The sequence below is a fragment of the Hermetia illucens genome, chromosome 2 (assembly GCF_905115235.1).
Source record: "Hermetia illucens chromosome 2, iHerIll2.2.curated.20191125, whole genome shotgun sequence".
In the NCBI taxonomy this organism is placed as follows: Eukaryota; Metazoa; Arthropoda; class Insecta; order Diptera; family Stratiomyidae; genus Hermetia; species Hermetia illucens.
In genome coordinates, this window is record NC_051850.1 from 7628740 (window position 1) to 7655932 (window position 27193).

At 40.6% G+C, this 27193-nt stretch overlaps 1 protein-coding gene across 4 annotated transcripts; it reads right to left on the minus strand.

The window, feature by feature from the left end:
* Positions 1-1596: 1596 nt before the first annotated feature.
* On the minus strand, positions 1597-27193 carry LOC119648661 (BAG domain-containing protein Samui). 4 transcript variants are annotated; one of them, XM_038050441.1, is made up of 3 exons: positions 26142-27188; positions 3849-3957; positions 1597-3773 (listed from the first exon to the last, which is right to left on the minus strand). In XM_038050441.1, the coding sequence occupies exons 1-3, from the start codon at positions 26274-26276 to the stop codon at positions 1870-1872; spliced, it is 2148 nt and encodes a 715-aa protein (XP_037906369.1). In that variant the 5' UTR covers positions 26277-27188; the 3' UTR covers positions 1597-1869. The 4 variants fall into 4 exon arrangements, with proteins under 4 accessions (XP_037906369.1, XP_037906371.1, XP_037906368.1 ...); XM_038050443.1 differs by lacking the exon at positions 26142-27188 and adding an exon at positions 13153-13385; XM_038050440.1 differs by having other exon boundaries at positions 1597-3957; positions 26142-27193.

Sequence of the window (27193 nt, forward strand, 5' to 3'; positions counted from 1 at the left end):
CATTGACCTTCCCTCCATTTTACCTTTTATGATGTTTGGCATTAGCAGAGATCACAAAGTTGACGAACTTCTTCTCAATGGGTCTTTTTCATCGTCCTGGAGTACCTCCTGCTGCCACTCCTCTTGAATATGTGCGGTCGGTGTTGTTGCCGTTTTTGTCGTCCAGCGATTTTGTTACTGGTGATCTCGGTAGAGTACTACTTCGCTTGAACGCCTCCTCTTCCAAATCTAAAACAGTTGTAGCATTAGATGCCACGTTGGCCAAGTTGTCCACCACCGAGGGACTACGGTCGAGGGATGTCGACGACCGGGAGCTCGCCTGCTCACTCCCAAAATCCGCCGGTACTGTAAGTAAGTTTCCTCCTTCTCACGTCTTCCATAGTGGTTTGATGGAGGTATCTTTCCCATAGATGGTCCGCGCACCAGAGAAGAGCAAACACTAGCCCGTACACAGTCACAAAACAAAAGTCCATGAAAAAATATTTACACATCAATAGGTATGCCCAAATCCGCTAACTGGTGTCGCACCTGTTGGGAGATCTGACCATTCCTCACAGGCTGCCTGTTTCACCCGATTTATTCGGAAACGGCTAGACCGATTGTCACGAAAGTTGGTTAGAGTGTGTATTCTGTGGTTCTCATTACAAACAGCAAGTGGCGCCGTTTTGTGCTAAGTTTAAGGGGGGTTACCCATACATACGAAAGGAGGGTGCAACATTTTTTTCACAGAATGCGCCCATGTGGGTTATCAAATGAAAGGACTCAATTAGTACTTTTCGAAACTGGTTCCATATTTGATCTTGGGTGAAATGTAGGGGAGTGATGGCTCAAAATATAAGTGTAACAAGTCTCGTTCTCAGAACCTATCCAACCGAAAAATCTGAAAAAATCACAGTGGTGTATCTAAACGAAGTCTAGGCCTCAAAATACATCCCGCTCCGATATCTGCGCAAATAAAGTTAATAATAGTATGTTAGCATATTTTAGAAATTTATCCAGAAACTCTCTTTAAGTTGTGAGCAGTGAGCATAATATTTAAGTCTGTAGTACGTATATCTTGTAATTTGGAAAAAATATGAAGGAATATTTTGGGTTTTTAGCCATATACCAATGGAAAAATATGAATGTGTATGATGAACACAAAACCTTTATAATTGAAGCGCCAGACGTTAATATTGAGAATTTCACAAAAAGGAGCTTAATGCGTGATCACTATTATTATGATCAAATGTCATAAATGACAACAGTGTCAAAACTGTCAAACATTGCTTTGGTGTACTAAATGGAAAATCCTCTCTTCTTCCAAAGTCATAAATTAGAACTCCAGGTAGATATCCAATAAAATAAAACTAATTTTTCTTCTTAAAAAACTTCCTTTGTTAAATATCTTATTCAATTAACACAGAGAAGTAAAATTCTCATAAATAAATAATAATGAATAATCGTGATCAAAAATACATGAATTAATTATCCATTACCTAATTATATTATATGGTTTCAATTCAAGATTCATTTACAGTATTTTTCACTAAAAGAAAACAAATAAAAATTTTATTCAACATTATTTTCCTTTTTTTTCGCATTTAATTTTTTTTTAATTGCAGTTTCCATTGGATTCTTACTTTTCAATCTTTTTATATAAATTTTCTATTGCGTTTACACATTACCGCAGTAGATTCCAAGATATATATATAATGGTATATATTATTTTAGCCGTAAACGTTAATTATTATTTATATACAAAAGAATTGAAATCTATTAAAATTAATAAAATGAAAGACTAGTTTATTAATTTAAGTTTTTCTTCAGGAATACTCGCATTAAACCTAATTTTACGCATGCATTCGGTTTCAGACTGATCCTTGTTCACTACTGGTTGGCTTCGGCCGTATCTGCTGCAGCAGCTGGTTCGGCCTCTTTAGTCGGAGGCGTGGCTGATTCGTCAGTTGCCGACTCTGATCCGGGTGAAGCTGTTTTTTTATCAGCTACTTTCTTGACCTTGCGAACGATTTTCTTTTTAGGTGATCCTGGTGGTTTGTTTTCTTTTTCTGAAGAGGATTTTTCGATCTGTTCCTTCGGTGGTTCTAGAGTGGATTGGTCTCCTGTAGTGGAATCAGTTGGTTGAGATTGTTCAGATGTGGTTTCCGCATTTTCAGTAGGAGGCTTTTCCGGAGTTTGCTCCGTATTTTCTGGGGGTTTGGCTTCCGGGTTTGCTGGTTCGGGAGGTGAGGCTTCTACTGGTGGGTTTTCTTGAGTTTCAGGTTTTGAATCTTCTGGAGCTTTTGGTTCCGGCACGGTTTCAGACTTATTAGGTTCTTGTTCAGGAGACGTTTCCTCTTTCTTAGATGCTACCTCGGCAGTTTCTCTTGGTGGAGAATCGGTGCCTGTGCCTGCGTCAGAATGTTCTGTTTCCCCACTTGGAAGTGGAATAACGTTAGGTTCGTTTGGAACTCCTTCAGCGCTTTCGGGCTGTTGGCCCTCAATCACAGATCCTTGTGCAGCCTTAGCGTTTTCTTCAGCCTTTGCTTCCAGAACATTTATGGAAGCTTGAATGCATTTAATTGCTTCCCTACGTGCTAATCGAATGCTATCCTTTCCATCTGTGTCTATGGTATCTAATTTAATTAAGTTCCTAGTAAGCATTTCATCTAAATATAAGTACTCCTTGTCTTGTTTAGTACCAGTAAACTGTTCTACCTGCCCCATGAGGTTCAGTACATCTCGTTGAATATCCTGGATTTTGTTTATACAAGCTGTCGTTTGAGGCGTTTGCGGGACTTGACCTTGTGCTCCGGGAGGAGCTTGGGCATTTGCCTGGGCTTGTTGGGTATTCAGTGGAGTTGGACGTGGAGGATGTTCCTGTTGTTGTTGTGGTTGCGCTTGTTTTTGTGGAGCTTGCGGAGGCTGTTGGGGTGGTTGTTGCTGTTGCTGTTGGAATCTGCGAGATCGTTGTGCTGTTGGAGAGTTAACTGGTTCAGAACGACCTTCAATGAAGATTGGAACGTGCCTAACAAAACCACCATCTTCTTGTGGAGTATTTGGTGCTCTAGGAGGAGCCTGTTGTTGTGGATATTGTTGATATTGCGGAGCGTTTTGGTATTGTGGAGGAACGAAGTGACGTTGAGGTGGTGGTGGAGGATAAGTGGGATGCGGTTGCTGTTGTTGAGGATATCCTGGAAATTGTTGTGGGCTTTGTGGGTCAGTTCCAGTTGATGCGTAGTGTGAGATGCAAGGATCATTGGGACCAGCAAATGCTTCGGCCGAAGCTGCTGCTGAAGCGTAGTTTTCATTGTTTACCTCAGGAGCTGAGGAAGATCTGGGTTGACTGGTTCCTTCTTGTTGAGATTTCTGTCCAAAGTCCATAGTATTTCTGAGATTGTGTTGATTAAGGTTCTGATTGGGTTGAGCGTTTTGACCGTCAGTATCCATATTGTTTTCGGTCTGAATGGACGCATCACAATATTTCGGACGTGGTGGTTGTTGCTGTTGTTGTTGATAGTACTGCTGCTGTTGTGGAGGTTCCGGGTAATATTGCTGTTGTTGTCCTTGTTGATGTTGCGGGTAACCTTCGTGGTATTGCTGTTGTGGTGGATAAGATTGCGAATATTCTTGTGCTTGGGGTTCATGGAATCCAAAATTTTCCGGAAGATAATTACGAAATTCTGCTGGTATATGATCAAAAATATTTCCACGTGCATTTGCGCCACCTCCAGTTGTTTGAGGTGGGGCTCGACGTCGTCCACGCATCGATTCCCATTCAGGATCATGGAAGCCTGGAAAAAAATCCGATTCATCGGCAAAAAATTGTCTGTAAAGATCATCGAATGGCATAAATCCGCATCTCTTACGTCCACCGAATCCAGAAAATGGGTTGCGCATCATGCGTGCGCGTAAATGCGGTCCAAAATCATCGTCGTCAAACATATCGTCAAAATGCGGACGAAATCCAAAGCCAGACTGGAATATGAGAGAGGAAAAGAATTTTGTTAATATTTAATAGGATTGAGCTGGGCGAAATGATCCTAACTGTTTATGAACTCAAAATAGATTCAAAAGTGTTTGGTCTTTCGTTTTTCAAGTACTTTTTGGCTCCTAAATTTCATTCAAATCAGTGAACCAGCCAAGTACAACGATGACGTCATACCATCACATAGTACCAGTATGTACTCACCATGAGTCTCACTGGGACCACATAACATATGAATGTGCTTCCGAGGAATGAGACCACACTCGAATACTTTGTAAATCCGAAAGGTTGCCTAAGAATAGATTCAGGACCAATGAACTTGGTATCTATCTAGACCGCATACGTACTTGCAAATGTTCTCGATCAAAAGCAAATATCTTCACTGTTTCTAGACTATCTATTTTTAGGCAACCATCATCAAGTAGACATGCGTAATCTTCTACTAAATAACAGCTGATATAAAAAACTCATTCAAAACGAGGGAGATACATACATTACCCACTTTTCAGATAAATCTCAATTTTGGAAAATTAGGTCGGAACCACTTTAACTCTGCTGAGTTTATTAATTTAATCAAAAATAGAATCACAGGATTATGACCTCTGATTAGGACAGGAGTGACAGATACATTTCGAAATTGTTCTAGATTCTTTCCATCCCAGATAAACTAACTTCCTTTGGACCAATCTTGCCTTTTGTATCTTCCCAATGTGTAATTTAAATCTTAAATCTCCGCAATTTATTTCCACATTTCAATTTAGATGAAAAATGATTCATGAAAGTTCCAGACGTTTGAATAGCAAACTTGGCTCCGTAAGATAAGTCTAGATCGAGATGGTCACCTGAATCTTTTTTTGAGTGGATTTCTTGACGACTTTCTTTCGTTAAAAATCTGTTTTTCTGTTTAAAGCAAAATTAAATTGTATAAGCGACTGGTGTAGGCGGACATGGGTGTTTTTCTTGTTGTTCCCGTTCATAATATTCATGATGTAATGGCCATGATTTCAAGTGCTGTGTGTGGGGTATGATGGAACGTAAGCAAAATTAATCATCATAATTGGATTTTATTAGTCCTCCGTTTTTAGTTATGCTGCTAAATTTAGAAGGTATTAGTTCCAGGGGACGATTTCTCCGAGAATTCTCTAATAATACCATTTAAACTGCCGCCGCGATTTCCAACCACTAAAACCACCCCTACTTCTCCACCCATGTCCCTGCGGAATCGGCGTGAACTATTAGTCCGCAAGGAGGGCTCTGGTTTACACCACCACAATTAAATTACGCGTCCGATGCGCCTTCCGGGCTCGATCTGGTTCCTGAAGCTTTCCGCTGTGGTCACCACACCCCAATTTCCTTCCAATTTCAGCATCTACTCCACGAGATTATGGGGTCCGGTAATTAGGTTAAGGGCATCGTTTAACCTTCCTCTTTCAATCGTAAATCTCGGACAATGGAACATAACATCCCCGGTTCCTTGGGTTATTCGGGATAGTCTGGGGACTCGTCCAATCCGAAGGGATGTCAGTACTTCCTGTATCCACCGTGTCTCGTAAGGAACTGTGTTAGGTGGTAATTCAGCAAACAGCTCTTTATCTCCAGGCTAGCTTTCGCAACGTCTACGGACGATGTTCTGGAGAATACAAAAAGCAAAGTTGGTTTACTTTCTCCTCCGTCCTGCGTTATACTGACAAAAGACAACACCACCGACCGGGTGATTACATCTTTCACGGTGACTTATCCACACGAAGTTGACGTCCTCGGCAACCCCTCTTTCTGGCCTGAAGGTGTATTCATCAAGCCATACAAGCGCCCCAATTCGCGGGTAAATTTCAGGATAACCCGCCTGCTTCGCCGAGGTATATAACTGGATCCATGAATCCATGAACAACCAAGCTGGAGCCTTCTATTTATCTGGGCTGGCTCAGCAACACCATGCCATTTGTATCTCCGAAACCTAGCTGGACGATGCCGTATTAAACTGCGAGCTCCCCGAAGGGTACTCCACTTTCCGCTGTGACAGGGACCGAGATGCATCTCGTAAGTCCACCTCTATGAAGAATTGTTTGACAGTTTGTCTGAACTCCTTACTGTCAGATTCCTTTCCTTTCCTTTCTTCCGTTTAACCTCCCCATGCTCTACTGGTCTAATCATCCTAGCCTTCCAATTCCTTACAACAACCTCTCCCATTCTTCCCTTCCATTTTCTTCCTTTATGAACACTTGCTCTGCCCTGAATTTCAATACCATCAAAAACTCCTTGGGCCGCACTCTCGATCTCTTCCTTTCCAACCTCCCCGAGCGCCACCTCCCTTTATTTCCTTGTATATCCCCGTATGTCAAAACTGACGCTCACCACCCCGCGGTTGAATTTGAAGCGGAGCTCCCTCGTTCTAAACTCAAAACCAAGCGTAAATGCTTTAAGTTCAACTTCTGTAAGGCCAATTTTGACAGTCTGAACACAGCTTTAGCGTCTTTCAACTGGGTACATATATTAAGCAACTAATCGTGTGATCAAGCTTTAAACACCTTTTACAATATCCTGTCCTGTCCTGTATCCTCTCCTGTTATGTCCCTCCTTCCTCTCTCTACCCACGTTCGTACCCAACTTGGTTCACAACGGAAATTCTTATTAACATTCGCTAGCAACATACACCGCGGAAGAAGTTTCGGGCTTCTAAGAATGACGCCGACCTTGCTCACTTTAAGGCTGTACGCTCTACTGTGAAGTCAATGGTCAGAAAAGCGCGTAAGAAGTACTTATTGAGCGTCGAAGCCGCGGTAACTTAAAACCCTTTTAGTCTCACGCTCACAATTCTCGTAACCCCACTCAATCTCTCCCTCCTTCTATGAGCTTCGCTGACTCCACTGCCAACTCCCCACAACAATCCTGCGAGCTTTTCTGCACCTACTTCTCTTCAGTGTTTTCTCCCTCCACCCTCTACACCTTTCATAACTACAGACTGCTCCGAATCTCTGGTCATTCCTCTCCTTACGCCTTCCTTGGTTGAGTTTCTTATTGGTAATCTTGACCCCAATGTCGGTCCTGGCTCCGATGCGCTTCCTAACTTCTTCCTCCTTTACAGTAGTAAACAAATTTTACCTCCCCCTGAGTATAATCTACAACAAAAGTCTAGCTGAATGATACTTTCCCCCTCTCTGGAAAGAGGCCCTTATCATCACTATCGTCAAGAGCAGAGGCCCTTCTCTTGCTGTGAACTACCGTCCTATTTCTCTTCTCTCCTCTTGCTCCAAAATCTTCGAAAGATACGTCAACGACTGGTTGACCGTGCACTTCGGTCATCTCATTGTCAAAAAGCAACATGGTTTCGTGAAATATAGATCTACGATTTCAAACCTTCTGATCTTTACCAACTTTGTTACTAAATGTTTGAATTTACGACAGGAGGTACATGCTATTTATACCGACTTCTCCAAAGTCTTTGATACCGTTGACCAAAACATTCTCCTCTCTAAACTTTCATTACCAGACTTCCCTCCCTCAGTTATCTCCTGGCTTTCCTCCTATCTCTCATATCGTTCCTGCAAATTTCCTTTTCATGGTTACTCATCTCGTTCCTTCTCTCCTTCCTCTGGTGTTCCCCAAGGGTCTATACTTGGCCCGCTACTCTTCCTGTTTTTTATCAATGACCTCGCCTCCATCCTTACCTGCCCGTATTTACTTCACGCAGACGACCTTAAATTGTTTGACTCTGTTTCGTCTCCATTGGACTGTGCTCTCTTACAGTCCAACCTTGATAATTTAGTCCGTTGGTTCAGCTAACACTGAATGTCAACAAATGCCACTGGATGTGTTATTCGCTTAAACCCTCCCCAACATCTTTTTCCTACTCTCTCAGTAGACAACCCCTTTCACTACTGACCTCCTTCAAAGACCTGGGTGAAATATTCGACGACAAACTTCGTTTCCATACACACTTCGTTGACATTATCGATAGAGCTTCTAAAATGTCTGGTTTCACCCTGCGTTCCTCCTCCGACTTTACCTCAATCCAAACCACCCCCCCCCCCCCAACTCCCTTGTCAGAAACATCCTTGAGTATTGCTGTGTAGTCTGTCCCCCCTTCCGCATTCGTGACTGCCGTGCTCCTGAGTTTGTGCAACGTCAATTCACAAGGACCCTCTTTTACAAAAAGAACCTTCCATGGGTTGATTATCCGTCACAACTCCGCACCCCCAATCTACCCTCCCTATAGCAACGTCTTATCTTCCTTGATATGTGTACTCTTTCCAAACTCAGACTTGTCTGATGGACTGCTCCGCCAACTCGGATATTACATTCCGTATCGCCTCGTCTCATAACACACGTAGTGCGGACATTTTTGATGTACCCTTCGCGGAGCTCGAGATTTACTTCCACTCTCCGATCCCGAGGCTATGCCGGTCCTACAATGCCCTACAGCTTGGGTCCTTTGGATCTATTTCCTTCTCTAGTTTTAAGGGTAAGGGTAAAATAAGCCATTCACTTCCTCCTCCCTCGGAGGACAATATATAATAAGGAATTTGTTTTCTGTGTATTGTCCTCATTTAATAAATAAATACATAACTCAATTCTCCGCGTTTTCACTCGATCCACCTTTCAATAGACGGAATCAATGTATGGCCTTTTGCGGAGTCATCCCATCGTTGCTGCCATCTCCTATACAGCTCCTGCCTAGTGGCTTTTCGGAAGCCCGCAGTCACAACGCGCGGATTCGTCCTCCTTCTCTGGTAGAGACAGTGTGCCACATTTGATAGGAAATCTAAGGGAATCAATCCCACGATGACACATACTGACTCACTGGATACCTCCTATATGCGTTGCACACCCTCAGTGTCATTGGCCGGTATGCCGAACTCACTTTTCTCTGATTCACCGTTTTGTCCAGAGCTTGCTCCCAGACATGAGCCACATATAGTAGGATGGATCTTACCATCCTGCGATAAGCACTTGGCGACTAGATTGTAACCCCATTCTTGCCAGAGACGAACTAGCCTTTGTTGCCTTTCCGCGCGCATAGTCCAGGCGACACATCTTGAAGTTCAACATCGATCACTAACTCCACAATTTTGATAGTATTTTTTTCCTGCGGTTAGTAGTATGGACCGCTTCTGTGTTATCCTCTGCCAGGGACAGCTTAGCCACTGGCAACCATCCTTTAATGGCATGAATGGTTTCACTTCTACATCCACGAGATGTTTTGCAACAGCGGTGGTAGACCCCCAGTTCGTCTGCGAAACTAATCACTCTTTGGCACTTAAAGGCCAAGCACTGCTTCATTCATTATGTTCCACAGCAGTCCCAATACGGAGCCTTGGGGAACACTTGCTATCACAACATATTCTTTCGTACCAGGTTTCTCCGGGAGATAACTCCCGGCAGATTTTCCCGAAAATTGTTGGCTTTCTACATGGAGGTGGACAATTCACACGCCTGTATAACAACGAAATCTATCAACGATGTAACTGTAGAATCCTGGATGAAAACAGGCTCAAAAGACTGCGGTAGGGGTCATCCGATTAGGATGGACGGGGACAAGTCAGTCCAGAGAGTCCATAAGGGCAATATTTATGGTAGGAGACGATGAGGTAGAATAATGGTGTAAACTTGGACGTCAACAATTTATTAAAAGGGTTTGAACAATTTTATACATGGGTTAAGATTCCCTGTCCTATGTACCATATCTAACCTGGGTCTTTCTTCATTTAAGCATCGCTTTAGGCCACTGGTTTCTGCACCTTTTGGATACTTATTCAATCTTCGCTGCTCAGGTAATTGGACTTTTGCCTTTTTTGGGTTCTGCGACCAACTGATTCAACGGGGTGGATAATGGCTGCATCGTCCAGGCACTGCAGATAAAAATTTAACATATCTAAGTATCTGAGTCCATCGATGAAAAAAAGTGGCTTAAATCCGTTCTTGGCGATTAAATGTAGTGCAGTGTAATGAGTTTGTAACCTTCGTAGGAGCGCTAGGATCCGATTGCACTAACTTTAAAAGTGCTGACAAATTATCTGAGACTATGACATTGCATTCAGTTTGAGGGTCTGTCGCTGCACCTCTAGAGTAAGTCTGCGCTGATCTCCGGTTTCCAGGCTGAGTATGTGATGGGAGATCTACATCTACTTTTTCTTGTTGAATAGAATAATTAGTTTGGCATAACTACTCTTCAAGCCAATCCTGGGTAGTCATTTCTTTTAGGAGCTCAGAGATTCTTGGCATGGTTCATCCATTAGAGACTAGAGGCGAACAGGTTTGCTATTCTGCCGAACACTTTTTCAAAACGCAAATCGATAGTCACTTCACTTGGTGATACAGAATGTTTTGGCCCCTAAAAGTAATTTTTCAACTTCGTCGAAAGTAAAATTTCAATTCAAAATCCGTCAGAGTTCCAGGTCGAGTACTAAGCAAGGATCTAAAGTTTTTAGTGCGGAAATTTTATTGATAATATACTCCAGTCACAGGGGGTAGTATCTCATCTACTAATGGAAATCCTTCTTTACAACGACGTGGACCAGTTACAAGAAATCACTAAGGTCATTAAGGAAGATTTTTTTTTCACCAGATACATGCGTGCTCTTTAAGAAGGGGAGTATGAAAACCTTAGTAAGGCTTTTAACGGGGTACTGCTTCCAAACTATCACATGTAGAAAGCATGGATGATAGTCTCGACTGTATTTAGCCAATATAAAGAAGAGGAAGTGGTGGTTTCCGTCGTCGACAAACGAAAATACCTAAGGTTTCCTTTAACGAGGAATCTGTGCATTCTCTACCTTAGGGAGGCGTCCTCAGACTCTCAAAATTCTGCAAATGTGCAGGCAGGGAGCTGCCTAGCTAGATATTGGGGTGGGTTTAAATTATGGTGCATCTTTAGAATGGAGTTGTAGTTTTCAAACGGAGTATTTAGAAACTAAACTGATGCGGCAAGTGGTAACCAACTCTACAAAAAACACTGACATCCACCCAGGTCACTGTGACTTCCGTGAATCGGGAAAATTTGAACCCTTATTTGTATTAGATGAGTATTTCAACAATGCTGAATTAAGAATTGGTAAGGGGTCCTTGTCCTCAGGTTCCGATTAAAAAATATAATTTTTAGAAAGGGAGCCGATGTTGAGGGACCGAAGGTAGACTTTTGTCGCTCCACATCGCCTGCAGCACTAGATGGCAAACATAACACCCCTGTCAATTTTCACTTTGAATTGGTTGGGTTGGTCACACATACAATAGAGAGGAAAGTTCTCGTTGAATATGGCGTTGTTGAATATTAAAAATCATGTTTATTAGCAGTAATAGTTCACGCAACTAAACTATGGGAATAGCAAGGGGGGGGGGGGGGGGGGGTTAGACCAAGTACCAGTATGTTATTGTTAATTGCTTGTATATCTCGCTACCTTTCAGTTCTGAGCATCTTTTCAGCGGCAGTAGCCAACAAAATGTAGTTTTCTCGAACCATGCGCCAGAGCTTAAAGACGGAGAGACTGATTTTGGCAGGGGCCTCCCTCTTTTATTCATTAAAATGCCTTTCCTTTTCTGTAATTCAAACGAGAAATTTTGGTTATCATTGGTTAAAATAGAATAGAATAGGTCCATCTGGAAGGTGACCATAATATACACCAAGGATATGCTGCTGATAAATTGTAGGCAGTTGATATGTTTGCGCAAAACACGTGGTTGTTACGACCCGATCAATGTTTCGTATTATGGAAGTGTACTAAAAGTTAAAGCCAGTTTTAAGTGGACACAGATTTGTTAGGGAATTCCTGACCACGGGGCCTTACTTCGTGGTTCAGTAAAAGGCAAAAAAGTGGGAAAAGTTTATCTACACCAAGTGCACGCTTCATCACACCCGTGAACATGAGGCCTATCAAACGTCTTCCTTATTTTTGGGTGTCAGTATCTAGTTATAAAGGGCATAGTTCCATTCTCACGATTTGGGGATCAAACTTCAAATAACCGGACCCGAAAAAACTTCCGATGGATTTCGTTACTAGAGGGCTGCCCCGGTTTTCGTGCTTCGAGATTAAACCTCCGCTTGGATAGGTACTCGGTTACTAACTGAGCCAGTGTTACTAGGCTTTATTGGCCACCTAGGCTATGAGTAGCAGCAGGCGAAGTAATGCAAGAACCAAACATGAAAAACTATCTATATGATGCAGAATATCATGATTGAGGGGCTGACACTCAACCAACTCGGTGATGTACTATCACTGAAGCATTGTCTTATTCAAAATTAGATAGGATGAAGAGACAAATCAAGTCGAGAATCAAGCTACTTACTTTAGTGTGGTTCTGACGTTCAAAGTATTACATTATAATTAATTTGTACAAAAGAGAAAAGTTCGTTTTTCGCCCCTTTGTTAGTCATAGTGCTTTTACCGAACTTGGTAGTATTGCACTCTATAGTCGGGTCCTTGTAGTAATTGACTGTTTTTGAACCTCGCCCTTCTGGCTTTTTCAACGAATGTCGAAACTAATATCGGCTTCGGAAAGTACTAATCAAGACCTTTCATTTGATACCTCACATGACTATATTCGATGAAAAAATGTAGAATAGAAAGTGCAAAGTGGTCAATCATTTTCTTTTTAAAAGGGACAAAGATGGACACAGATATCCATGACGAACTAGGATTCGAACTCGGGGTATCAAGATAAATAGAATGACGCTCAACAACAGAAGCTAGACTACGAAGCGTATGATAGGAGACGTTGTCATGTCATTATTGCACTCGAGGTTCGATTCTGGGTTATATATTTAATGTTTGTGTTTTTCATTGTGCCCTCGCTTATTTCAACCGGAAAAATAGATAAAGAATTTGCGTGGAATCACGTTAGTTATATGTCTCCTGTTCACTTCTTGGTGGACCAGCCGTATTTCCTTTTTTGGAAAAGATTAAACCCCAGTGTCAGTTACCTACACTTAATGCTTTATAGATGGTAAGCCAACAACAACCGGACAAACACAAAGAAAAATAAACACATCAATGACTTGAACTAACATTTGGAACTACAATCGAGGGGCTGACATTGAACCACCTCGCTTATTCACCATAGTCAACCGGAGAAATAGAGCCGTAATTAATAATTTGAAATAAAAACAGTTTATTATAAAAATGAAGAAAAGTAGTGCATTTGGATAAAAAACGTTCAAGCTTTCACATCACATTTCCCACTATCTATCAACTCACCTCGTTCTCTTTCACATTCGAAAGGGGTAAACACATACTCTATTTCGTGTTTTCACTTTATTTATATTTTCTATTAATCCGCTTTTCTCTGAAACACTTTTATTCAAGATAATTTATTAAAAGAAGACACTTCCTGTGAAAAAATCACAATTTTCCCGTCACAGATACTCCAAGCTACGTTTGTATCTTTTGCTATCGTTGATAGTTAAATATGAATTGAACTGATTTGTTCTGAAAGATTTTGTATATAAATAAAATGAAAATGTTTCCAACACATTCTGGTTGCTTCTGTATCTAAATACATAGAATATCTCTAGATTGTTCAAGTGAAGTCGATCATGAGATTTTTCAAAAGGACGTGGGCCGTTGAAGACATATGTGTAGTGGGAACGTATGCGTTATTGGTATTGTTGTTTATGGAAACAGATATCTATTAGTGAGTTTGAATCATAGAGAAAATGTGGGTTTCTAGGTGTATACGAGTGTTCAAGTCTTATTTATTACTTCATTCATTTATGTTGAAGTAATTAATTAATAGAAAACTCAAATGAACTCGGAGAATCTGTGGTTGCGTAGGTGCTTTTGCAGTTCTTTGAATTTATTGTAGGTTCTATATGCTATTGGGAGGAAACTGAGGCTTTTACATACATGCATACAACTGTAATGTGGAACTATGCAATGTTAAGAATTATTTTTAGAAACTGGCATGGTTTTTTTAAGCCTTGTCAGATCTTAGTTTTTTAAAAAATCTTTTTAGATTCATCACTTCATCATGATACCGTGCCAAATTACCTGAAGCGGAGAAGATATGCCTTGAAGTCATCGAGGAGAAGCAACAAGAAGACCTGTTCAAAAAGCAAATGGTAAGTGCTAACAGCATAGGAGTGCCAAGTGTCATTGTCTCCCTTGTTTCCAGTGCTACAAGGCCAAAAACGAGAAAGGCCGCTGCAATCACGGCATATAACATTAATGACCCGAAGCTATTGAAAGCTCTGAAGGACAAGGGCTTGGATGTGGTCCTAAAAAAACACGAGGAGTGTAGAATCCTCACTTTTGGGAAATCCATAGGGGTCAAGCCAAGATTTTTTCGCTCATTAAAGAGCAAGCGCTTGACGCCAGGACAAAGATTCCTTCGTAAACAGGGAGAATTCCTCACCCAATATGAAATCTGAATCTGAGCTTTTTCTAGCCAACTTTGAGCCCTTTCAAGAGCTAAGTGTAGTTGTCAAGGTGAAGTACATTCTTCACTAAAAGATTATCCTCGAAAATTCGTAACCAGTGGAGCAGGCGCAGTATTAGAATTGTCAAGACTTCGGGCATATCGTCTAAAATTGCTCGATGATGGACAGATGCGTTAAGTGTCAAAACGCCGTATTCTTGGGGAATGTTCAAAAGCCACTGCAGAGGTTCTGCATTGGACCAATTGCGGCCAAACTGGACACCTTGAAAGCTATTGCGGGTGATCAGTTTGTAAGGAAATTGTAGGCAAACGGAAAGCAGCCAAAATCTAGAAGGTAACTGAGGAAAATTCAGTGGAGCAAATGGTGGAATACAATTATAAAACTGAACTACTGGGTTATGACCTATAAATCTTGGTGAAAAGTCAAAGTACTTACAAAGTATAGTTGATGCCTAACAGAAAAGGGTGTTCAGGATAGAGGAGATCAGGGAATCACTTTGGAAGCGTAGCTTTGAGCGGTTCGAGATCTCATAGCATGAAATCCGATAGAATTTCGCTGAGTTTCTCGAAGAGTATAGAAAGCTACTGGCTCTGAATGCATCACGGAATCTGGTGTATTTCCAGGAGGATAAACTGGCGCTTATGCAAAGTGCCTTTTTAAGAGGCAAGGTATTCATCAGCAGGGTACATGCGCAGTTAGTAAACGACGAAAGTTCACTTGCTTTCGAGGAGCATCCTTTTAGAAATAGTATAAAAACAGACGGTCAAGGTACTTCGAGCGAGGAGATGAGAGAAGAGAAAGGTAATACCATAGGCTGGTAGCCCTTGAGAAGCTCCCTATAAACTTATCGACCCCCGTCAGATTTCGCAAAAGGATTCTAGAACACTTGGGATGGCACTAGATATAATGCGTTCTCTGATTGAAAACTCTCTCAAAGCAAGATACAGCTCAACTGAAAGCGTCCCATTCATCCCCTTTGTTCTGACACGGAAGATGGACATTTCGACAAGCAGGGAGTTCGACACATCGTTGCGGAATCCTAAAAAGCCCGACACCATTGATGAGATTGATCAGTTCCTTGAAAAAAGTTTTGTGGTAATGTCTCGCTGATGTGATGGAATGAGTGAAATGCAGTGAAATGATCACTTCAGCAGCAGAAAGAAAGTACACAAAGAGGTAACTTTTCTTGCCAGTTCATTTGCGATGAATAGCATATCTCACTTCACCTGGTAGAAAGTGATGAGGGATAACAAACATCTACAGGCAGTGTAACCTATCATGTTGAGGATCCCATTGATTTGTGATAAAGCTTGCGGCGAAAGATGGTTATGGAATCCCAGTTCACTGTCTCATTGACCAGAGATACATCAAGCGAATCCCTTCAACGTCCAATCTATCCTGTAAAGACTTTTACATAGCTCTCTGTGCTTGGGAGGCAGTATGGAATAGTAGGCTGTTGTATCCGTTGGTGGACAACAGCCACGACTTGCAGATATTATCTCTCGCTCATTTTTTAATTCAGAGGAGTCTTTTGTGGCCTTTGACGGGCGATGGTGTGCGTGAGGATCTACCCGCAATCAGAAGGTGACTACAGATCCAAAAGCTGCAAAGATACTTCTGGGCCAACTTTGAAAATGAATACTTAAGTCACTTGAAAAAACGCTACAAGTGGAAAAACCCAGGAAGGTAAGTAACTCAAGGCGACTTGGTGGTCATAAAGGAAAGTGGTCACAGTTCTTTGAACTGGAAAATGGCGCGAGTACTTGAAGTATATCCAGACCCTGAGGGCACTGTTCTACGGGTAAGTTTGAGAACATTCGCTAGGGATGCCATTCGTCGGGCTGTGCATAAGCTACTTCTACCAGAGGAGAGACAGAAGCTATCCCTAGAGAAGCAACCCAACATAAAAGGCAGAGTTCAAGATGCGACTAGTGGTTTCTCCCCCCGCCTCAGACGCGGAGCAGAGTCAGAACGCAGCGTTGGTTGGCCGTGCTATTGTGTATATCTCTATTTGCCACTAAGGTCAGTGCTAGGTCCGTAGAATCAATACACGAACCAAAGGTAATAGAGACTGGTTACGTCTGAGGAAAGGCCTTTGATCTCCAGTACATTATCTCCACTTCGGTAAATTTCACTTCGGATCTAGGACTTATTACGAAGCAGTTGGAAAGGTCTAGGTCCCTGGACAGACCTGTGATAACGTCGTCCCAGTCATAACCCGCCTGTCATAGTCACTGAATCTCGATTTTTAACTTCATTACTGCAGGTAACAACCAGCCGATTGGATTGTGTATCCCAGCCATCAAACTAAACACCCTTCGTTTAGTATAACCAATTTTTTCACACGGGTTGATGCTGTAGCAAAAGGAATTCTTGCTAGGCCTATACAGCAATAGGATTTTAATGTTTCCTTCCGATTTCTCAATCTCCACAAATAACTCAATTCGTCTACTACCGTGAATATATCGTAGAACCTCAGGTTTGTTGGAAGCCCATCTTGGGAGTGGAAACTTTGATCTCTCTAAGGCCTCAGAAATTCTGTGAATAGTATCCTGGGCCTGTTCCACATTGAATGTCCCATATAATAGATCATCCATTAAAAAGCATGCCAGCCCCATAGGTGACGGGTCGCAAGAAGTATTCCTTGATCGGCTCCTAGAAATTCGCCTTCCACAAAATTCTAAATTTGGTCTGAGACCAGAGGCTCAGTAAAATTTGCCTAAACAGGACTTTTGATAAATATGAAAACAAAGTTAATGCCAAATGCTTTCCAGGGTTGATTGCCTGAGTACATTTATCGGGCAAATGGTGGCAAATTTCCTCAATAAAAAATTAACCTGGAAATTAATAAAGTATATATGTATAAAACCCGACCCTAATATAGTTTACCATATAAGCAGGTTGACGGGTAAACACAGTTTTCCTTGCGGTGTAATGTGGGGCTTAGCTCAATACCTTTCCGCCTCAAAACGATCCGACGTTTGCTGAAGCGATAACCAGAAACTTACTCTTCGTACACTCCAATAGGTTAGTGACCTTTTCGACTACGAACACAGCAGTCAAACCACAGGATTCTCAATATTTTCTGAGTCCTCCACAACTCATTGCACTGCCACCAGTGAGATTTGAACCGCGACCTTCCGTACGACAGCTATCCGGACAGTTCCTGAGAATGGGTCTATTAAAGAAAGGATCATTTTCAACCTCCCGTACTCTTCACCTTTCCGAAAAATGTCTAAACTAAGACTGGCTTGAAAAAGGATTAGCCAAGACCTTTCATGTGATACCCCACATGACTATATTTGATGAAATATTTGAACAAAAGCTGGATATTTAGATTCTAGAGTATTTTTAAGAATACTAAACCTTTGAAAATTAAAATCGGAAATACAACAATGAGGGGCTCACAGCCGACTACAGTTAAGTTTCATGGACTCCTTAGGTTAAATCCTACCTGAAGTTCGCTATCAGCAAGGAGTGTGGTGCAGTTAGTCGAAATAACTATCTTCTTTGCAAGAAAATAGGTCTCAGTTCCAAAGCCAAACTGATTCTCTGCAAGACCCTTATAAGACGCTCATCATCTGCGACGTGTAAATCACCTGTTCCAACCATTCCATGACTAAATGCGAAAACTTGAAAACCAAACATTGTTCCGGCTTGTCTTATAATTGGAAGTCCAGAAAGGCAGAAAACAAAACGCCGAAGTCTACCGGCGTTGTCAGTTTGATGAGAAAATTTTTCAAGAAAACGAATTATCACCATTAATCCATTAATTCGGCAACTCCATCAACAGGGTAGCACATATTCTTTGGGTATATTTCTTAGGCCCCGGCTAAGCCCTCCATTCTTCCCGTGTTTTATACTCCTGGTTTGGTCAAGATTGATGTATGTAAATGTAAATTCAATCTAAATTTCTACGGAAGATCGGTTGTGCTAAACATATTAGACATTATTTGCAATTTATAAAATAATAATAAATAAATAAAAAAATAAATAAATAAATAAATAAATAAGAAAGGGGAGCTTCCTTCAAGTTTGTGAAAGTTAGTATTTTACTACTATTAACTTTATTTTGGAAAATATTGGGATGCAGGGCTTTCTCGAGGCCTGCATGTCTAGCGTATTAATATGATTTTTGTTAAGGTTTTTCGATTGGGTGGTGGATTCTGTTTGACAACTCCCATCCCTCTCTTTATAAAGAATGCCAAAACTTAAGCTTGGATTGGATTGGTTCAAATGACAAATGTACAAATTTGACAGCAATCAGTTTGGGGGACAGATCATTTTGAGTGAAGCTAGTTTTATTAGTTTGAAGAAAATGGATAAAAGGAAATTCATGTGTTAATAAAGCATTGCTTTTTGACGATAAAATGCTGTTGAAGCCAAGGTTCGGCTTGATAAACATTATTCGGACTTTTAACCAGGAAAATCAAACTTTAGGAAGTGGTTTGCTAAGTTTAAATGAAGCGATATGAACACCGAGAACTATGGACCCAGTGGATGTCCAAAAGAGGCTGTTACCCACGGAAACATCAAAAGAGTCCACAAAATAATTTTGCATGACCGCAAAGTGAAGTTGGTCGAGATTGCTTAGGTTCTGGATATATCATCACGGACGTGTTGGACATATCGTGCATGAATGTTTGGGTATACGAAAGCTGTTTTCAAAGCGGGTGCCGCGCGAGGTCATAATAAACCAAAAGCAACAACGAGTTGACCATCCTGAGCAGTGTTTGAAGCTCTTCCTCCATAAAAACCCCGAATTTATGCGTCGATATGTGACAATGGACGAAACATGCCTTCATTATTTGGTACCAGATTTAAAACAATCAAGACAAAAGCGTGCAAACACGCAACAGTAGGCTGGCAATGCTATGGGATCAGTATTTTGAGATATGCAAGGTATAATATGCATTGACTATCTTGGGAAGGGGAAAACCATCAACAGCGACTATTACATAGCGTTATTGGAGCGTTTGAAGGATGAAATCGTGGAAAAATGGCCCCATTTGAAGAAAACGAAAGAGCTGTTTCATTAAGATAAGACACCGTTTCACAAATCAATAAAAGCGGTGGCAAAATTGCATAAATTGCGATTCCAATTGCTTCGGCATCCATCGTATTCTGATCTAGCTTCCAACGATTTTTTCTTGTTCTTAGACTTCAAGAGAATGTTCACTGGAAAAAAATTTAGCAGCGAGAGGTAATCGCCGAAAATGGGGTCTATTTTGAGGCAAAAGACAAATCGTACTATAAAATTTGTATTCGAAATTTGTATGACCGCTATAACCGTTGTATCTCCCTCGAAGGTAACTATATTGAATAATAAAATTTAATTTTATTAGAAAAAAATCTTTTCAATGTTACCCTACGAACTTTTCGTTTCAGATACTAATAGGGTTTTTTTCTATACAAAACCTTAAAACAGAATAAACGATAGCAATTGCAATAGTCGCAATAAATACCTTAATTATAATTAATTATCTTGACTTCGAATTTTCTCATAGCTATCTCTCCACATAGTTAAAAACAGCGAAATTACATAATTCCCCTGAACAAATCTAATCTAAAATCAAAACACTATTTTATAAATCAGTGAAAAAGGCCGGTAACAACAACAAAACAATGTTCGTCATGTAGTTAAAATTAAACGTTTGACCTAATGCTTTCTTGTCCAGTTTATCTTTTGTAATTCTGCAAATTAGCGCGAAAAAATCTTAAAGCTCTCGCCAAGTTGGTTAGAACGGCGTTTGTATCTTTCTTAACCAGATATGGTAATAAGCTGGCTTTTGCTCTAAACAGGCATGTGGATGGAAATATAACGATGATTCACTGAGGGGTAGGCACAGCTGGCGTGTGGGTTTGATATACAGTTGATAATTGATGCGGTAAACAAATTGGAGAGGTGAGAGAGAATCGGTATCTTCGAGAATAGGTGCACTATCAGGTGAGTGTAGTATGTGCAAAAAATAGGTATGCATAAGTTTGGAATATAAACCGGTATACGCTGGTTTTTAACCACGAATCTTACTGGTCTGCTTGGTTGTTGTAGACTTAATGAAGAAGTTCATCGTGTTTGCTCTAAGATTTTCGAATTGGATAGTTATTGAAAGCGATACTTGTTGCACTATGAAATGTGTACCTATTGACTTTTCACGATCGTGTATCTTAATCGGTGATAGGTAGAAGACTGTTACAAAATAGTAGTAACTGACGTGTTTAATTGAAATAACGTTTAATGGGAAAATAATTTTTTACTTCCACTATCTTCAAATGGTGGTAGGGAGAAGATAGGGGTAGCAATCCTGTCGTTCGAATCAAAACCAAGAGGTCGTGGAGAACCCCCACGCGGCTGGGGAACACTGTATTGAATCGATGGTCGTGATGCAGTAGGCGAATGCTCCAAGGCCTTGGACGATCAGATTCGAGTTACGTGGGTATTGAAGTGGCTTCGGCCACGAAACCTCGCGAGAGTTTAGCTGGTACCATGGGAACCTGGAAAGTCCTCCGAGTTCATACGTCTAAGGCCAATTCTTGGGGCATGATTATTCGGCCTGGTCATTTGCGGTTAGTCGCCTAGTGGAAGTTTCATGGAGGTTGTGATTACGTCTACATCGCGGATAAAAGACCTTCGGGCCTCAAGCGGGAAAAAGAGCTTACAATCCAAGTGTCGCATACCGTAGTTCGGTAGTAATTTATGGTAGGTATGCTTTGCATCCACCAGTGTGGGCCAGTATTTAGTGTAGACTGGTACCGTTGTTGCTTACCAGCACGGATGGCTTCCATTGTGGTCATAACATTAACCTATATCTTAAAGAGGACCATGGGATTAGGCCTAACCGGTGGGTACTCACATTGAACAACCAGGGGGGTAAAATAGAGAGCTGGGCCTGCCTTTACTCGGTTATCGTGTCGTCCCCTGGTAGCATAAAGTTCCTTCTTTATAAGTTCATTACAACCATATTATAATATATGCCTTAGTTGATAATATATTTAACAAGTTTCGCAACTTTCGGGAACCAACTACCCCTATTGCAGTGTTTCCTTTTCTGAGAACACTGAAGAAGGGGACAGTTGATCTCCGTAAGTTGCGAAACCTGCTAAAACAGTTGGTTCTCCATATGCGGTATTTCCTTTGTTAAAATTTTAAACCAATAAGACATACTCTTCATCACTTTATTTAACCTTTGGCTAACAAACTACCTCCTAACTCAAACGAAGATGGGCGGAGTAGACATGTCCTCCTTAGTTATGATCAGAGAATGACTGCGAATCGTCAGGTCCAGGTGTAAGGTATTGAGACTAAACTAAAAAGAGGGCGACAATAGGTGTAGTAATTGCTGGTGAGAAGTTAATGCATAGTAACGAGAACCTTGGAGATAGTTCAGCTAGAAGAAGATTGAAAGGATCTACTGGTACTGTCAGTAGATAGAAGTAAATTATGACAAAACTGTGGAAGTTATAGATGTATGAGCCGATAAGTAAGCAATTGAAGAACTTGTACATTGGAAGCAAACGCGAAGGAGACGTTCGCAAGGATGATATGATACATTTTTAGGAGGAGGCTTAGGACAGGGTTTACAAATTGTCTTCTCGATTAGACCTTGTAGCATTGAGAACACTTGTGACAGTTGACTTGGATAATAAAGTACGTTTTTTGACCTCCCTAAGAATAGAGTGGCCAAATTAGGCAGTTAAATTGCCGTAAAATTCTTTGAAAAATCAAAGATATCCAGGGTTGAAGATACAACATGTTAAGAAATGTAAGACAAACAAGGTAGAATGAAATGGGGAGGTTTCATCTTAAGAAAAAACAAGAAGACAATAAATTTACTGTGAACAGATTCATTTGGTAAGGGCATTATTATACGGAAGCATATTTGAGAATTTTGCCGGCGATGGAGTTATACAGAATAACTAATAAATGAATATCCTTGAACTTGTCAGAGGAGCGAAGAACGAAATCAGACATTCTGAATTTGAGGCTTGTTGTTAAATGCCATGGTAGGATAAAGTAACTAAAAGAATCTGGTCAATCAATAAACAGTAGAGATGGCTAGGTAATGTATGTAATATCACAAAAGTGATATCACTTTAACGTGTAGTATCCCATTACCCTCACCGAGGGCGTTTCAAACATTATCAAACACTACAACATCACCGCATTACCTAACATCACTGTATTACCTAACATCATTACACTACCTAATATTACCGCACAACTAAAATCATGGTGATAATTCTTGTGTGATAGGTACTGTTTTGTAATGTGGTATCAGTTCGTAGTACAAGTGATGGCTGCAGTTGTCGAGTGCCGACCTGATGCCGACGCCGAGTATCGCTCGTGAATCGACTGTGGTTATGATAACCTGTTCTTTTGGCTGGTTTTGGGCTAGAAAATTATTTAATTATTTCGGATGCATGTGAATATGAGAATGCAGATTCTTGGCTTTCGGTAATTGATTTTTTAATGTTATCGCTTGGTAATGAATGAAAGCTGCTGATTGGTGTCGGTATGGTATTATTTAATATTTCCTGATACAAGTGTTCGAGCAACTGTCGACCGCCGACGCCGAATATCGATTACGAATCTGCTCTCTCGGATAGCTTTGCTGTGAAAAGATGATTTCGATTTTGTGTGTGATAGACAAGGCTTTAGTTATGTCAAGTAAAGATAACTTCTAAGTGAAGTAACGCCCCTTCCCAAAAATCATGATTTCTTGTTCTTCGCATGTGAAAATATTGTTTGTATTATCTGATGGGATGTTTTTCTTTTTCATTGATACCTATTGGGTGCTGCCGTACACGTTACGTTATGAATGTGATAAATATAGGGAAAATTGCTCTAGTGGTAAGTAATATTTGGTAATATTGGCTGCCAAGTGTTGATGATACAATATTATATGTACGGTTAGGGTAATGAAAGGTGATGTTGGTGATATTACTATTACAAAGTAAAAAGTGATATGATATCATATTACCTACTAAGGTGGTGTTTTGCCCAAGAAAAAGGAGATGTCAGGGAAAAATCTAAAGAGAAATATTTGCTAACTACTAAGCTGCTGAGCGTCAATTTATACTTATTCTTATTCATCCACGAGATAGAATGCCCATTTAAGAGAAGGAAGAGAATAGAAAACGACGAAGCATGAAACCCTGAGGCGCTCCAGATTAGAGAGAAAAAGATTTGTGATGCAGTCGTTGAGGCAAACCTTACTTACTTTATCACTTAGGTAAGATGTCAATGAGGGGAAAACAGATAGTGGAAAGCCATAGTGGCCAAATTTCTTGAGGCGCAAGATATGCCAGTGGAGTCAAAAGCTTTGGAGAAGCCAGCGTGAATTGTGTGCACCTCTTTTCTTCCATTCAGGAATTTAATGACAAAGGTGCTGAACTCCAATAATTTAGTTAGGGTCGAGCGCTTCCTTTGACTTCCCTGTTGCTCCTTCTCAGATGATAGATGTTCAAAGTCAAATAAAGCCAAACTCCTAGAGCGATATGAGCCAGTAGTGATCAACCGATGAAGCATCCTCTTTTTCTTGAAGTGGAAATCTACTTTCTGATAAACGTTGCCGATAGTTAACGAAGGAGGAAGAGAAATATACTGCTTACATTTAGTAGAGACCGTCAGGACGACAAAACCCATTAATATCAAATTTTGGATAAGAAATTCGACAATGTCGGGTTTAGAAGTTGAATTTGTCGTAAGAGGGCTAGGAAGCCAGGGAGAATGTAAACACAGATGTGAAATAAATTTTCAAATTTTATATTGGAGAAGACTTGACAGAGCAATCAAAGAGGGAAAAAGTTCAGGCTTGAGATCAGAAAACATTAGATTGATGACGCTCGAGGGAACTTTTATAATTAAATTTAATGAAGGTCTGGGTTCCTCGCGTAGGCCATCATTAATTTCCAACTGTAAACCAATCCATGTATCTATATAGCTTATGACACTAGGTGCAAACAAAACAAAGAAGCAAGGGGTTTTCTTCAAAAAGTCATAAAACTTCAGAAGGCTGCTGAAAATTGAAGAATAGAAGGAAACCCGTTCGATATTCCTCTTAGTTTGAGGTAGAAAATCCATCTCTGTATATCTGGATTCCGCTGCCAAACAACTTCATTAACCTGTCTTCCAGGGGTGGCTAGTTAGTTGGGCTAGCTGAGATACATCTTTTCGTTAATTATCGAAATCTTCGAATACATCTTGGGTATGGTCTCGGATTAGCTTAAGGCTATGCCAATTATCGGAAGGAAACCTAAACCAATTACGAAAAGCCTCACCAAAAGACAGTCGCTCCATGCGTCTGTCAAATCGACGGTAACTCCAGTAATACACTGCCGCTCTGTGTCTGAACACAATCGCCTGACGTACCTTCGTAGGGTTGAGATAGTCAACTGGTTCAAAAGAAAGGGGCAGCAGGGAATTAAACTAACATGGTTGGTGTCCTAGTGGAGAATATTTGAAAGAAAAAGCGGAAGAATACCAAATAGAAACGGGACAGGCTACCTTAAATGCTCCGGAACGGTGTTATACCTTATACCATTATGAATAGAATAGAAAAGACCTTAATTTTCGTTTCTACTTTTAATATTAAAGGCACCGAAACCACAAGAAAATCACAAGCCTCCATGGACCAAGGTTTTAGACTAAGAAGAGAAGACACTTTGGGTCAATACTCCGACAAACGACGGTTCCGTCACATGGAGCGACAAACTTTCGGCAGGTCATAAAACGGCCCAGGACTGTATTGATCCACTGAATCATCACAAATGTGATTACAGCATTTTCCAGGACTACCGTCGATAACGTTCCTTCTAGAGTTGATTTTGAGTTAGCTAAGAGGGTTGCGATGGCCGCAAAAGATAGTGTATCCAAAATTCTAGAAGCTTTATCATCTGTTATAGGCGGACACAATTTAGACTGTAAGGTAAATAACGCTGAAGTAGCTGGTTCGCCAAATTTAACCAAATGGAGAACCTCAAGCATGAAAATCTTGAAAGGACTCCTACTGATGCACAACTGTTTACACTATTGCCTGGGAACAATCGGTGTGGAAGGCTCGGTCAATTGAAGCCAATAATGTGAAAAAGAGGACCGGACGATCTTGCACTTCATTTGCGATTGTCTGGCTTCCATCGAAATCAGAGGAATGTCTTTTTCAAGGAAGAATTTGGGTAACCTCTGGCATTGAAAGACATCGTCAGATCGGTAAAAAGTCAGTAACCTCGCAGGTAGGAAGGAATCTAAATGCACTTTTCATGGAGTAATACAAAGGACCTATATATGAGCCCTGAGTACTCCTCAGCTTGCAGACCTGTAATTGTTTCGATCGGTATTCCAAATTAATAAAAAAATAATAATAATACGGTTCACAGCATCTTTATTGCAATCAAAAAGGATATCTGAAAATTACTATCATATTTCATTCAATTTTTAATCCGTATCTATTATCTGATCATGGAAAAAACCGCTGGTGAGACTTAGAGTCTGCGTGAAGAGAGAGCATAGTTATATTAAGCTCCGAAAATATGCAAATCATCGGATTAAACATTCTTCCAGATCAACTACATTGAAAAAATGCAAGAGTATCTGACGGAGTAAATGCATATAGACATGTTGAGATATGAGTATCTGAAAATTTTCTCACTCACACCATTCACTTTCATTCACTAACACTAAGTCGTCTTTAGAATTTTCTCTGCATATTTGATGCAAACATATGCACATTTTATATGATTGGAAAAATTTGATTATGAAGGGAAGTAGGATATCCTTTGAAGGATCATCTTGATCCCACCTAATCTTACCTGAAAGTGCGGAAATTCACGCGAATTAGCATCTTGCGGCGGATGTTGATTGCTGTTGGGTTGAGGAGGCTGGTTACCAGTCGCTGCAGGGGGGTGATTATCACCGCTACCGCCCGATATCACAGTCGGTTTCATTTTTATCTATTTTCTTTTAAGAATCTTCAAATGAAAATACAATGTCGAGTATCTTTTTTTTATTGGGTCGATTTCGAGTTGTGAAATATCTTTCGGGGAAATTATATTTAAGCACTGAGAGCTCTCACGATCGTCACGCACGATCACTGTGTCGAGGGAAGAAATATCCGACGTTTGTTTTTTAATCTGTGAAAACACACTCACTTTGGGGTTTAGTGTGATGAATTAATTATGAGTATATCCTTGGATTGCAAGGTGATGGATCCTATCTAAGTATCACCAAATATCACTTCACTAGCATTTGTATTATTTTTCTGAGTAGCGTGTTACAGCTCTGTTAATTTTTTAAAAGGATCCTGAAATATGCACTCGCATCTGTGGCCACTTTTTTCAGCGTACGAATTCTCAGCATACCGTCTAGTGAGGTTAGAACCTTTCCAGGATTCGTGTTAGACCAATGAAAATCGCGCTCTACGAAACTCACGATCGGTATCCATTAACCGAAATTCAGTGTCACTAATTAAAAATATGTGTTAGCGCAAAGAAATTAAATAAATAACGGTAAATAAATAAATTATTTAATTAAGATATATACATTCGATCACGATAAATGTTTTAATGGAACTGCTGCGAACGCATTGAAATCCGCGCTCGAGGTAGACATCAGAGTTAAAAATAGATGATGAACGTGAGAAAAATTCGGTTGTTGGGGCCAGTGACGGAGACACGAATCAGTTTTTCTTATGGCCACGAAAATTTTATCTTTTCCAATAGCGAATTGACCAGATAAGATTCAACCATGCTGTTATTGTGAGGTGTATGCAAAATCTGGAAACTGGTATTGTTCAGTGGAGAGGCCCCCACGCAGAAAAACCTGATGATGATCGATTCCAGAATGATTATGGAGGTGCAGCTTA